Source organism: Triplophysa rosa, linkage group LG5 (genome assembly GCF_024868665.1).
Source record: "Triplophysa rosa linkage group LG5, Trosa_1v2, whole genome shotgun sequence".
NCBI classification, from domain to species: domain Eukaryota; kingdom Metazoa; phylum Chordata; class Actinopteri; order Cypriniformes; family Nemacheilidae; genus Triplophysa; species Triplophysa rosa.
Window position 1 is genome coordinate 9,764,572 of NC_079894.1, and position 14,772 is coordinate 9,779,343.

Below are 14,772 nucleotides of genomic sequence, written 5' to 3' on the forward strand. Positions count from 1 at the left end.
TCTACAGCATTTATTAATCTTAGTTCATGTGAATTTCAGCATTTACTAAATTAAATTATCTTTTTAAAACCAAATGCTGTACGATGTAAACAGAAAGTAAACATTAGTTTTAACTTGCACCATGAGCTAACCTGAATAACTGTATTGACATTAACATTAACAACGATGAATACATGCTGGAAAAAACGATATTCTATCAAAACTATAAACTATACTCTTTTATAAATTTGATCAAACTAAATACTCTTCGAAGATACAACGCATGCAATACTACTGAATAGGCACTCAAGATTAATATGAGATTGGCAGAAACTGCCTGTGATACCATATCAGGTAAGCACTACACCACAATGAGAAGGCTGACATTGCTGCAAATGATCTTACATGTGGAGAACATAATAGACTTTGCATTGATTTTCCAAAATGAATGACCTAGAAGCCATAAGTACATATGGCTGTACAGTTTATCCATTTGCAGTACTAAAATTGTTTGCGGCTTCACAAACTGTTCCATTGTTAAACAATAACATATTTGACCTCCAAGCAGTAGTGTTTCTTTCATTTAATTATTAAATGGCAAGCTTCAACACCATCGGTGCCCTAATGCATTTCAAGCTACTGTATTAAACTGTGACAATGTGCCCCGGTACAGCACATACTGTACTGTAACAAACATCTGGATTTGAGAATAAACAGTGGTTATGGTAACCCAAGAGGAAGGCTGTCAGCCTGTCTGGAGCTTAAGTTCAGAGTTCACAAGGGCTGATTTCTGGCAGCAGTGTTTGAGGCATCTGAAGGGGCTAAAATTCTTAAATTTGATCAGGGATGTTGTCTTCTACGATCAGGCTTATGGGCAGACCAGGCTTAGACAAACATACTCTTTAAACTCTAAATATAACTGAACTCCTGCACAGTGTCTCTACTTCCTCTGCAAACTGAGAAGAGCAAGAGCCCCAGCCCCTATCATGTGCACCTTCAACAGAGGCACCATCGAGAGCCTTTTGACTAGCTGCATCACTGTGTGGTATGGCGCCTGCAACGCGTCCTGCCGCAAGACCCTCCAACGCATAGTGAGAGCAGCTGAGAAGATCATTGGTGTCTCTCTCCCCTCCCTCCAGGACATTTATGGAACCTGTCTCACCCGAAACGCCCTCTGCATTGCAGATGATCCCACTCACCCGACACACAGCTTCTTCAGGCTGCTGCCATCAGGGAGGAGACTGCGGAGTCTCCAGGCCAGGACCAGCAGACTAAAGGAGAGCTTCATCCACCTGGCAGTCAGGAAGCTAAACTCCCTCCCCACCCTGCCCCCCTCCCCTCTCTTGCCCCATGCACCACTGAACTCTGACCACATCCACAGGTCCTTCCACTCCCAACCCCCCCACCACAACATACACTGACCCGCACTAGTCACTTTATGCAGCATTGGACTGCTCACTACCTCATTCAGCATCGGTCTTCCCCTCTTCAACTACCTCTTCTGACGGGTTAAACAAAGCCTGCTCTCTTTGTCACTTTAAACAAACTAATAAGCTCTTTGCACTACCTCACATCTGCACTGTTGTATACTTCACTGGTTTGCACTCTATCTGCTATTATTACCTATCTTCTTTTTCTTTTTTTAAATATCCCTGCTTGTTAAAGCGGCAGTCCGCACGTTTTTTGGAGTAAAAATGAGCTAAAACCAATTCTTGAGCAAGTACATGAAAGAACGGTGTTTAAAACTGTGTCACTACCCTTGCTGGATTCACCACGGAAAGCGTGTAATAGTTTGTAATTTGCCCTGTCGGGGTCGACTTTTCCGGAGATCCTTATATGGTGTCTTTCGTCTGTGCGTCATTTCGTCACATTCGTACACAGAACGAAGAGGATCCGGCTGCTAGCCAGCGCGTGTATGCTACCAGTGACAGGCGATTTGTGATTTGTAGCGTGTACTCACAACTGCTGGGTAGGATTTCATACAACGTTTAGTATTATTTATGGCGGCGTTTAGTACTTTTAAACGCCAAGCAGTGTTGCCATCTGGGGATTCATCATTTGTGAAAAGCAAGAAAGAAAGAACTGAAGACGGTTTACAAAGAAACAGGGAATGTGATCGGACTCGTGCGAAAATTAATATTGGCAAGGCATTTCAAAGGTGGCGGGAACTCCGTGATCTGAAAGGAATGTAAACGGATGCAGACATCGCTTTATTTCTTCTGAACAGGTAAGACAAATTTTAAACATTTCAATAGATAACACAAAAACCGCAGCGCACTTGTTGTGTTAATATAGACGGGTACAGTTTCATCGTTTGTTCTTTCTCTCTTTATGTTCATTATGATAAATGTAATTTAAGCCCTATTCGCCCGGGATTAGTATGATCTGGGGACCTCATGTGATTTAGAAATGACCTCCCCACATCTGTATATCATTAGCACGGACAAGTGAAGCCTGTGATTTTACTCAAATTTACGGACTTATATCCCGGATATGATGGCAAGGCTTTGTATATAGTATATATAGTTGTATGATGTACAATGATTTATGACCGTGACTGTCAGCATTTGAGACCCGCGTTCGGGGATCTTCTGTCCGGTTCGCGTTACGGTAGTTTCCATGAGAAATAACAAAATGACCCAGCACCCGAAATAATATCAAAACACTTCAACACAGCCTCCATTTGTGCTATTTGTGTCTGTTTATGTTCTTATTTGTTTCGTGTTATATCATCTTCCATGTTATCTGTGTTTATTATGCACAGATGTACAGTGAAGATTCTCACCGCTGCACTGTCACAGGCCACGACTCAAAACATCAGACTCATCCGCGCAGTTGAGCAGTGCCGAATCACAACTCACGCAAAGAAATATCTCTGCACATCACCTGCAGTAGCAATTACAAACTGAGATGGCGACAAAGAGGCCAATCCGACGGACTGCCGCGTTAAATTGTATTTTACGTATATATAATAATCTGTATGTATCTGTATCTCTTTTTATATTTTTTTATTCTGTGTTAGTGTTATTTGTATGCACCACGAGACTGAGAGTAACGCAATTTCAATCCTCTATATGTATGTACTGTACATGTGGCAGAATTGACAATAAAGCAGACTTTGACTTTTGAACTCCTCATCAAAGAACCAACCTGAACGGCATATGCAACCAGATAAAAAACGAATAAATGGCTTTTGCCACTCGCCATTGTGTGGTATGCCAGAGTATTCAGATAAACGTGAGTCGTATATTTGAGAAATGGTCATGCAGTAAGGCATACTTTCCCTCTTTCCATCGATTCCATCCAAGAGGGGGCGATACTCTGTCTTCCCAACAGTCTCGCCAACTTTATCGTCGAAGGTCTGTGCCTCTAACCCGGCCACAAAATCTCTCTTCAGCAGGCTGTCCTGGGCCGCCTTAGCCGCCCCTTCTGTGAAGGCATCACGTAAACTAAAGTCCATCCTCCTGAAAAAAGGAGAAAAGGGGCAATGAGTCAAAACAAAGCAAACATGGACTTTCTCACTTACGTAGATCCATTAAAAGGAAATGCCGAAAGAGCACATTATTTTCTTAAACTAGAAATCCTGCCCTGCAATGCAATCGCAATGGTCAATTTTTGTGCATGTTCCTATTTGTAAAGTTAATGTTGAACCTTTCAGATTATCTTCAACTAAATCACATGTCTGGATATATGCATGTTTATAATGCTCCTCTACATCATTTTATCATTATCTCATTACTGATGACATCACCAACAGCAGCACTGTTTTTTGCACAACTGGATTGTGGCTGGTGCATGCACATGTGAGATTAAAGAAGGGAGAGAAAGAGAAGATGAGAAAGGATCCAGAAATAGAAGTTGTCATTGTGTACTCGCCCAAGGAAGCGTGTTTGTTTGCCATTGCACTAGTTTAACTGCGTGCCATTGTTTCTCTAGCTGCCACACTATGCACATTCAGACACCCCAGATTAACACAATTACACTCACTGTACTCTTCACCAAAAACATACCAACCAAATTAAACCCTTGTGTGTTTTTACAGCGGGGTGCAAAAGAGTGAAGAGCAAAACAAATCTCCAAAGCGATTTTGATCTATCCAGTATAGACATTAATATGATTATGTAAATCTGTTCCTAGCTAAACGTGGGATTAAAATGCTACTGCTCCAGAATTGACCCAAAATCCATCCCCCCCAAATCGCTCTCTCTTCTTTAGCTGTTGGTTGATCTTTGCTATTCTCTTTCACTAATCATCCATAGCTTTGCCTTTGCATTTTGTTCCTCCTCTCTTTGTGATTTCCCCCCCTTCTGGATGCACATGGATGTATAGTGTAATTCTTTCTGTTGATATCCCGGTGGATGATAAGAAGCCCAGCTGGTCCAAAAAACAAGGGCTTAGAGCCAGCGCGATTCCCCCTTGAATCAGTCAGCTCAGCTGGACAGAATTCACTCATCCCCTAACCTCCCCCCACAGAAGTCACATCATCAGCCCAACAACACTTACTGTAATCAGCTGTTACTGTACAGAGGCTCACAGTCAGACATTGCACTGTAAGAACATAAAACGTTCAGAAAAACACACAGTCTAGGGCTGTCGCGATAAACCGACGATAAATATCACGTGATTTATGCACAGCTTTTGAGTGAAGTACGGGAAAATGCTGCTGCATCCGAAAGCCAGAGGGCGCTCTCGTGCGGAAACTCCAAATACGCACTGCAGAAGAAGACCATAACACGTTCTAGAATCTAGGAAATGCCTATATCTTTTTATCACTGTTACTCAAGCCTCATCAGGTATTTTTATAATAATAAAGTATATTTATAATGATCATGTTTGACGGGTGTTGCTTTTTCAAATGTACATTATAAGTGGACTCAAACTCGCACTGCTTTTAGATCGAGCAGCATTTCCTACTGATCCCAGAGACGTGCTTCACGGACAAGCTATGCATTAAAAAAATATTGACACATTGCATATCGCAGCCAGCTTGATTTCAATAGGATTTAGTGGTATCGCGATAAATTATCGTGCAGCCCTAAGTCTGACCACTGTGCTTCTTCACGTTCAGTGACCAAAGCAAGTATTTGTAGGAACATCATCCCAGTGCCAATGATAACACTGAAAATGTGGCTGTTTGTTCAATGTTTACCTCCGTGAACTATTGTAAAAAAAATCCTTATCATTGATTTATGATTATGTTATGCGTAGCATTTATTTTCAATGTATTACAACGAGTTAAAAAGGCCAAAATCAGTGATTTCAAAGGGAACAGAACATATGGCAGGTCATTATGGAGGTTTAACCATCAGACCGTGGCAAATGAGTCACAGGTACATTCCTGCACTTTTACTGCTGGGACAGAATGCAGTCTGCATTTTTGTGATTCAGCAGTTTGTCTCTATAATCTGCATGATGCCACAAGCCCTGGCACAGAGTGGCATCTATATCTATCTGGCAAGCTGGCAGGGACTGCTCTTGATCACTTTAGTCTAAAGTTAAAGGCAGGTCTAAAAAAGAAAGAAATGCAAGATGTCATATACAGTATTTTATATACAGTAGCATGATAAATCATGTAAACATACATAAATCAAAATTTTAACAAAACGTAATACGTTATAAAAGCAGAGAGCACAAAATGCAACAAACAAAAGCAAATTAAAATGAATTTTCTCATTCACCAGATGCATCTTTTAAGGGGGGGATTTAACGCTGTTTCTTGCATTCTGACTTCTTTACAATGTTAAACTTTCTGGCTTCTCATGCTTAACATGGGTCAACTTGTCAAAAAACGAGTTGGACATATTACATAGTATTTCTGTGCTCGATACACTCCCCCAAGGTTCGTGTAGGTTTCGGAAAGTTTTTTTTCGAACATGAAAAACCGTGACGTAACAACTTTTCTTAGTCCTTTATTGGGCAATTTTCCCAGAAAAGCACACCCACGGCAAGGCGAAAAGAAATAGCCCGCCCACGCGTCAATCAATGAGCGATAGGAAGACCCGCCTACCATCAAGATTGGCTGCACTGTGGCCCTGCAGCTGCAGCTCGTTACTCTTGCAATAGAGTTTGTTCACACTCATTTCAGTGATGGATGTTATATAAACGGTGGATATAACACTGGATTTGCAGATCGTTTGAAACTGATAGATGGAGCGGTCCCAGCGCTAAAAGATGCTGGACATGAACCGCACGCGGTAGGTTATATGTCTGTGTTTTGTTGGCACTCGGCGCATACTTGCAATGTAAACAACACAAACTTATAGTGAATCAAAACAGTTATGCAGGGATAACGCAGCGTTTCCCATACAATGCATTTACTTAGGCGGTCCGCCCAGGTATATTAATGGCCTAATTAGTATGCGAATATGATAATTAGTTTGTAACGTCACCAGGACCACAAGTCTGTCAAATCCTGTGGGAAACACTGTAATGCAATGATGTATTGTGTGCCCCTGATTTAGTTCCTCCCCCCCGCACACCCCCAGGATGTCGTTTGTTTTCGGAAATAATCGTACAGCTGTATCTATCTTTTATAAATGTGTTCAAACTATATACTCTTCGAAGATACGAAGTATGCAATACTACTCTATAGGTACTCAAGATCAATATGAGATTGGCAGAAACTGCCTGTTCAACTGGACCTTTAAATATTGCTCAAGCCAAATGGTACAAAATCAAAACAGCATCTGACAGAAGCGTACACTCCATCCTCATTCAATCTAAAGGAGAACGGAGAGCACACAAGGATTTTCTGGGGATTGGGCTGTCATTTGTGTTGCTGTGTAAACACAGTATTCCAAACATTCCTGTAGGAATGCACACACAACGTGGGACGGGGGTCTGACTCAATGTCTTCCATTGTGTGCCAAAGCCACTGAGCATGCGGTTACTGGCTGCCACTCATTGTGACAGGGTTTATGTATCTGCGCCAGTGCCAATCTTTGTCTGTCTGAGTTATTATGAGTTAAAGCAAAACACCCAAAAATAAGGCCCCTTCAACAGTCAAAAAACTGGAAGCCTTCCAAAAAGGAGGTAAATGGTCTGTCAGTGGTGGTCAGTTCGACAAGCAGACAGGAATCTCCAATTCGGTGTGATCCAAATATTGAAGTTTTTCATAACATTCTTCATTACACTACTAGAACCCTACAGCTTACGTCATGTCCTAAAATGGGGAGTGATATTGCCTTATAAACACCCATGGTCACTGCAAAACAGTGGAGGGGGATGTCTGTGCGGATTTTAATCAGAAGCCATCAGTGAAGGGAATGAAGATTATGCAAGACGGGACACAGGGCATCACAACAGGCCTGCAGGCCCTGACCTGACACCCCAGAATTACAACGGTCCAGCAAACAGCACACCATCTTACCGAGCTTTATGTTCCAAGTGACATATGATAACACTGAGGGTTCAAGCCAGTTCCAGTACATAAATTTAGATGGTTAATACTACAGAATGGTAAAGCATTTTTTGAGGCAAATGACTTTAGGCGTACATTTGTTTTCTTTTATTACCTTACCAGGTCTTTGACTATATTTATAAAATTAACTTCTTATACAACATGTTTCAATCAACTACATTCACACAAAAATAATTAAATACACCTAAAAATACACCTACATTTTTTTATCTATAACACACAACACTTCTTCACACTTGTTACAATGAATAAGAAAAGGAGTATGAGAAATAAGACCTAAGGGGGTGTGGTCAACGAGGACAGTACAGAGTGGAAGTTTTTTTCCTCTGTTCCTTTATAATGAATATGCTATATCAAATAAGCAAAAGAACATATAGGTTTCATATTTCCCACCATCAAATGTTATGTTCCACTTCCAGGCATACTGTACATGACCTTCAATGCGTCGGACGTGCGTTTCACTTCAGATCAGTTTTACAGTATGACGCATGTGCATGAGACATGTTGTAGAGGTGAACTGCAGAAAGCCGAGCACACGAGACGCTTGCGCGTATTAAACGTGCTCCACGCTGGCATAATAGCACAATGCGCGCCGATTTACCTATGAAATGACATTTAGTGATCATTATAGCCACTAAAACAAGATCCAGTGTGCAGTGTAAATGGGGACGAGCAATCTTACGACGCGTCCTTTTTAAGACTACATGAAACCTCACAAGATTTCATCATCCCACAAAACCAACAACGTTCAGATGTCTCGCAGACTGGTTACTGAAGCAATATGTGACACTGCTGAAATTATGTAACTCTAGAAGATTCGACAGAGGTTTTCTCATGTTGATGCGCAGACACCTGTCTGGAGCATCTCCGCCAAACTGCGGCAGTGCCCTAACAAAGAGAAATCTCGACATGGCGACGTATATTGATGAACAAACGTTTGCAAACGGATAAGAGACCATGACTGTCACTGTGTGCCTTGTATGTACATCGCATCGTGAGCTTACATGTACATAATAATACCGTAACGCCTGCCAAGTGGCGACAGCGATTGAATCAAACCCCCTATGACTCTGAAGCGTGCGTAACGCGCGGAATAAATGAATCATTTCTGTCATTGTTTTCACGATTGTTTGTTAATGCATATGGCCTTATAGTATGACTTCATTTTTAGAAGTGCAACGTGAGCGTTAATCACAATGTCAAAGCGCACTTACCCGTTGTTGTTGTTTTTAAAATTCAGTACGCTGTAGTGTTGAACGACGTCCGCTTTCTCGTACAGTGCGCCTCTGTGATAGCAAGGCAGCGCCCCGCCCCTTAGTTCTCTCGCCCAATCACAACTCAGAAATATTGTATTCGTTTTGTTTTATCCGCCTGTCTACATTTGGTTCCCTAGTTTGAGCATCATCTCGATTCTCGGATGTGTCCCCCTGCATTGATGGACAGCCAAAAACTCACAAACAGTACGGTGATGCAGATGAGAGGCAATAATTTGCGCCAATCAATCAGGCATAAAAACAGTACTGAATTGGCACTGAACAGAATACTCCGTCTAGCCATCAAAGCAAGGTGGGCGTGGTTCGTCGTCATCCCGAATCTATCAGACGAATTGACGTGGATGAAGAACATTATTCTGTCTGACTAACTCAATGTTAAAGCGTTACGGTCCAGTCAGTCCTTACACGATTTTTTTAATTTCGAAAATCCCCTAATTGTAAGTCATACAGCTACAGAACCCTCTAAAATTACAGGTGTATAAGAGCATCAGATGTGGAAGTACGGATTTCCTCTATTTTGTTGTTTATCCGGTACTGGGACTTGATTAAGGAGCATATGCTTGTGTGAGTTCTTAGTATAAAACTGCAATAGGCGTAGTGCAGGACTTAAAGTAGGTGTGTGTCTGCTATCTTCCCAGTACACTAGCTGCGTTTACTTTTTGGAGTTACACTTAATCAAACCATTCAATAGAATGTCCTTCCCTTGTATATTTTATAATAAACTGCTTTAACATTGACAGATGACTTTGGCTATGATTCATTATATCTTTTTGCTGCTATTTTCTTTAAAAAGTTATATTGTATCCGTTGTATCCGATTAAGGAGCATATGCTTGTGTGAGTTCTTAGTATAAAACTGCAATAGGCGTAGTGCAGGACTTAAAGTAGGTGTGTGTCTGCTATCTTCCCAGTACACTAGCTGCGTTTACTTTTTGGAGTTACACTTAATCAAACCATTCAATAGAATGTCCTTCCCTTGTATATTTTATAATAAACTGCTTTAACATTGACAGATGACTTTGGCTATGATTCATTATATCTTTTTGCTGCTATTTTCTTTAAAAAGTTATATTGTATCCGTTACTGTATATCACCTATTTTATGGAAATGTATGTATCTTGTAGTTTTAATTGCTTTTCCTGCCCACCACAGAGGGAAATATAAATTTAATAGTATATTAAATAGTACAAAATAAAAGTGTAAATAGAAAATATACTTTTATAAAAATTATAAACTTTTCGTATAAATACAAATGTGACTTATTTCTATGCTAAAAGAATATTTAAAAAGACAATACAGTTTAGCTTGAAAACTTGCACATGATTTTACTGTACATATTTGAAAACACATTGAAGAAAAGGTTCAACAGTGACAAAAAACTGCGGTTTTAATCTAGTAAAACTTGAAAATCGGATAAAAGGCTGGCTCCATGGTTTAAATTAACTAATATAAATTGACAGAAAAATGCTTTTGACAATCACAGAAATGCAATCATTTGGATGATCTAATTCATTTATTTGCTGTGAATATGATCCAAAGTTCATAGGTGATCATATCTGCACAATAATAATTTAGTAAGCTATAACAATAAATATTTCTACTCAATATTGCAATAAATGATTACGTTATAATACATCTTAACGTGCCAAGATACTCTTTCTATACACCACATTTCATAATAATATCTTTGTTGAAAGGTATGGTTTACTACTGAATGTGTTTGGCATGGACAAGCAGCAAATGGTTATACATTTATGTATTTACTACTAACTGCACTGGTGATATGGATTTTGAACATTATGTTTTTAATTCACACTTTCTAAATCACATTCTACACACTTTGACCCTTTGGTCAAACAGATGATTATATACAGTATTTAGTGATAATATATTATGTTGGAAAAATCTGTGCAGTGAAAGATTTTAACACATGCTTTCAGTAATGTACTGTAAAGCGCAGTCACATTATTCAGCAGGTATCAGTCTTTCCTGAATCAACTCACTCAGAGGTATTTCAGCTACGTGAGATGAGCTTGGGTTCCACCACCTGAGATACGTTCCCTTGTCACAAACCTTAACCATTCTTACTCTGGTTGGTCTTTCCAGTGTATTAGTATGTCCAAGACATACTTTTTTCCAGACGGACCATCGTTAATTCTAAACACACAAAACCGATATGCTAATACAAATCATTACATTCACACCTCAGAATAACAAATGAACACTTGCGAAATAAAATGCTTTCAGTGAAAGACAGGTAAAAACAATATTGTTAGACCAGCTAACACACATATACCAAACTACAGGAACATACACCTCTACATTAGACTGTCTGAGGTCATTTATATGAACCTGAAGTAGGAACTTTCTGCTCAGTGGTGGTCCTTGTAAGCATTATTCTGAGATGTTTAAACCAACACTTCACTCTTAACTCCCTGGATCAGAGCCGTGTTTTTGGGGGGGTTTTGAGGAATCACCCTCTAACTGATGTTGCACTGGCAATGACAGGCGTCTTTGACACTCCAGCTCTGTTTCTAGCCTCTGTCCAGCTTGTGGATGGTGAACTGTTCCAAAAGTCTCTGATTCTAAAAAAAGATCATTTCTTTGATCATTCTGCCGGGAATCAGTGTGTGCTGGAAGATCGTCTGAGAGGTTTGATGAACTCTGGCCCATGCTATGCGGCCATGTCTCCATATAAGCCTCAGGAGAATTGTGTTTGACAGCCTGACCATCAGTGGAGGGCTGTGGGGAACAATCCAGTAGCTGGAGCTCCATCGCCCCTGACAGGCTTTTATTGGACTTCATAGGACTGTCAGCAAAGTCCTGCGGATCAAGTATCTTGGAAAAGGAACAAAGATAATGTATGAGTGGCTATAACTTCGAAGATACAACAAGTTGATTACTATAGTTTAATAATGTGTGATACCTCGGAGGAAATGGCTGGCGTTTCGGTTTCTAAAGGGTTAACAGGCTGAACCAGTTTTTGGCCTGGTTTGGGTGGATTCGGGGATGTTTCTAAAGGAGCAATCACAGAGCTGTAGGTCGGTGGAATATGCACCATCTGCCTCTGAAGCAACTGCATTATGGCCCCGATATCTGTTGACATCCGTTTCTCAAGTCTTGGAAGAGAAGACCATAAAAACAGCTCAAAACATATATCATTATAAGGAATAAAGACCAATAATGTTAAACGATTAATCGTGATTAATCGCATCCAGAATAAAAGTTAGTGTTTAAATAATATATGTCTGTGTACTTCGCATATTTATATTGTGTTTTTTAAAATACACATACAAATACATTTAGAAAATATTTTCAGCGTTTCCCATACAATGCATTTACTTGGGCGGTCTGCCCAGGTATATAAATGGCTGCCCAAGTATATTTGGCGTCACATTTTGTATTTTTTTATCCATCCGGGATAATGACTGTATCTGTGATCGATTAACTAGTGGATAAACTGCGCGTCCGCATCTTCTCTCTTTCCTGACTTGTTTGGTGTGAGTGGCGCGTGGCCGCGTGCACGTCCTCCTCTTCAGTGTTCGCATGCACTCTCTTCCGATGAGCTCCATGTGTGTGATAGCCCTCGTCCGCGAGTGTAGTTAGCTCCGTGTAGTGTATTTAACTGTCACTTGCATTTAAAATCAAAGAAGCGTTCATAATACAGCAACACATTGTGGAGAAAGGGCAAACAGCATACAGCCGTTCTATAATGGAGATGTACTGCATTGTGATTTTGTCCGATGATGCTGCGTTTATAAATCAGGATTTTAGCAGCAGTTAAAGTGACTACAAATATGCTAATTAGTTTGTGACGTCGCCAGCGCCACAAGTCTGTCAAAATCCTGTGGGAAACACTGCATGTATATATTTATATATAATTAAAATTATATAAACTATTGATTTTTATATTTTTCTTAAATATATACCTGGATTTGTTTTTAAATACAAAATTAACATGCACAGTACACAAACATATAATATGTAAACACAAACTTTTATTCTGGAAGCGATTACTCACCATTAATCGTTTAACAGCCCTAATAAGAAGCAAGCTGGATCTCACCTGTGAAGCTGTTTTTGCATCAGTTCCAGTCTGTTCTCTACCTCGGTGCAATGGCGATGTGTATCATTGTGCATGGCAGTATTGGATGGAACTGAGGATGAGGGAAAGGACATGCTGTGCCGGGGTACTTCCTGGTACTGATGGCCACGGTGCTCCCCCCAAAAACTGAACATGTTTGAGACACCTGAAAGAGCTCCTAATTTAAAATAAAGTAATCTCAAAATGATGCATTTACGGCACTTAAATGCTAATAATCCAAAAATGTCTTTGAAGTGAACACAATATGGCCAAGCGTATGTGGACAACCACACCCGTATGTACTTACTGGGCACTTCATTTAAAATTAAATTAAATAATGATGATATATAATGATGTTTTTTAGAAGTTGGTCCCCTGTCTGCTGCTATAAGAGCTATTTTTCAGATTTTCCATGGCACCCATGGGTAGGATTTGCACCCATTCAGTGTTGGGTGGTTTACAGTCTGTGTCCCAAATCATCTCAGTGTGGCTTTGTGAAGGCCAGACTCACTAAAGCATTTTACTCTTCTACTGTAAAGGTTTGTTGATATCGCATGGCTTTATGCTCGATCGATTACCTGTTATTTTCAGATGTAGCTATAATAGCCAGGGTGAAATAGAAGGGTGCGTTGAAATACTTTCAGCTATGTAATGTAAGTTTTGTGCAATATTCTTAGTCTGCTTTTTTCAGCTAGACATAATACACCTAAATTAGACAACAAGGCTTTTATTAAGAAAGAGGTTTAGTCACATTAAGAATCTTACCTGACAGTGTAATAAAAGAGGTACTGGTTTTGTGGTTTTCCTCGTTTGCATTATCGAAGCTGGCGATATGGCTTTGAGAGCGGTTTACTATTACAGACGGCTGCTTGGACTCTTCATCATCATCACTGCTGGACTGGGAGGCAAAAATATCTGAGTCCCGATGAGAATTTTGTCTGTCCTTATGCTGTTCGATGTTCGCGTTCTGCGTTTGGAAAGTCATTCTGTTGGGTTTGTCTTCTGCCCCCTCTGTTTTATCTGCTAATGAGAAAGTGTCAACCAAAATTCTAAAACAGGGGTGTCCTGCAGAATCAAACACACTTGGCTGTAATCCTGAAGACCTTGATAAACCGGTTTATAAGTGTTTGTTTGGGACTGGAGCTAAACTCAGTAGAGTGGACCTCCACAAGCCGGACGAACACCCTGACCTATAAAAATCCTAAAACGTGTACAGTACATATTTCATGCATACCTTTTGACTTGGACTTTCTCTCATTCTTGGTATGAAAGAACAACTTTCCTCTGTGAGAAGGATGGTTGTGACAGCCATGATCAGAATCATCAGGGTCGCTGCTCATTGACCCAACTTTAGTGTTGGTCTGTTGAGAAGATCAGACAACCCTTTAAAAGCACATTCCATAATGTCTTACATTTTAAAAACGGTCCAGACATATCTTACATCTCTTAAGTTGAAGGTGATCTCCAGGTTGCTCCAGAAGTAGTCTGAGAACTCTGGATACATGTCCAGGACCTCCAGTACATCTTCTCTGTGGATTTTGTGCAGGTCACAGTACGTCAAAGCCCTCACATCTGAACTTGACTTTCCAGGACGTGCAAAACAGTTAATGGGCTCTCCAAAAATATCATTCTTGCCTGCAGGAAAAATGATGGAAATGACAGAATAACATTTTCAACTAATTACAGACCAGTTTCTTTAAAAGGCAAAAATGAATCGTTAAAATAGTTTTACACAACAGGAAAAAGTTGTTTTCATTAAGAGCAGTTGCCCTGTGTGTCATTAACGCTACACAACATCACCACAAGATGGTGCTACAACAACCGTTTTCCCACATAAGGTCTCAAACAATAAACAAATGCTTTTTCGTACCAGGGTGATAAGGCTGTACTTTGAAAAAATGTATGTAGTTCATAATGTTCAATATGCAATCAACTCAAAATGTCTCTTTGGAAATGAATGCACAATAAATCATGTGCTACATAAGCTTACACTCACAATGAGTACAGTCAATTTTA

At 40.1% G+C, this 14,772-nt stretch overlaps 2 protein-coding genes across 7 annotated transcripts in view; both read right to left on the reverse strand.

Moving 5' to 3' along the window:
* map4l (microtubule associated protein 4 like) overlaps nt 1-8,762 on the reverse strand; it is a 33,419-nt gene extending 24,657 nt beyond the window's left edge. For 2 of the 6 annotated variants that reach the window (XM_057332997.1, XM_057332996.1), the window contains exons 1-2: nt 8,614-8,758; nt 3,259-3,443 (exon numbers count right to left, since the gene is read on the reverse strand). In XM_057332997.1, coding sequence (XP_057188980.1) covers nt 3,259-3,439 — 181 coding nt within the window. In that variant the 5' untranslated portion in view covers nt 3,440-3,443; nt 8,614-8,758. Of the gene's footprint in view, nt 1-3,258; nt 3,444-8,613 lie in introns of all 6 variants that reach the window. The other 4 variants (XM_057333001.1, XM_057333000.1, XM_057332998.1 and 1 more) reach the window with 3 other exon arrangements.
* Nucleotides 8,763-10,098: 1,336 nt separating this feature from the next.
* The window catches only part of kcnh2a (potassium voltage-gated channel, subfamily H (eag-related), member 2a), a 39,842-nt gene continuing 35,168 nt past the window's right edge, over nt 10,099-14,772 (reverse strand). Inside the window, exons 10-15 of the mRNA XM_057332994.1 lie at nt 14,198-14,391; nt 13,991-14,117; nt 13,522-13,779; nt 12,739-12,934; nt 11,599-11,791; nt 10,099-11,510 (exon numbers count right to left, since the gene is read on the reverse strand). Of these exons, the coding sequence (XP_057188977.1) occupies nt 11,100-11,510; nt 11,599-11,791; nt 12,739-12,934; nt 13,522-13,779; nt 13,991-14,117; nt 14,198-14,391 (1,379 nt within the window). The 3' untranslated portion in view covers nt 10,099-11,099. The remainder of the gene's footprint in view (nt 11,511-11,598; nt 11,792-12,738; nt 12,935-13,521; nt 13,780-13,990; nt 14,118-14,197; nt 14,392-14,772) is intronic.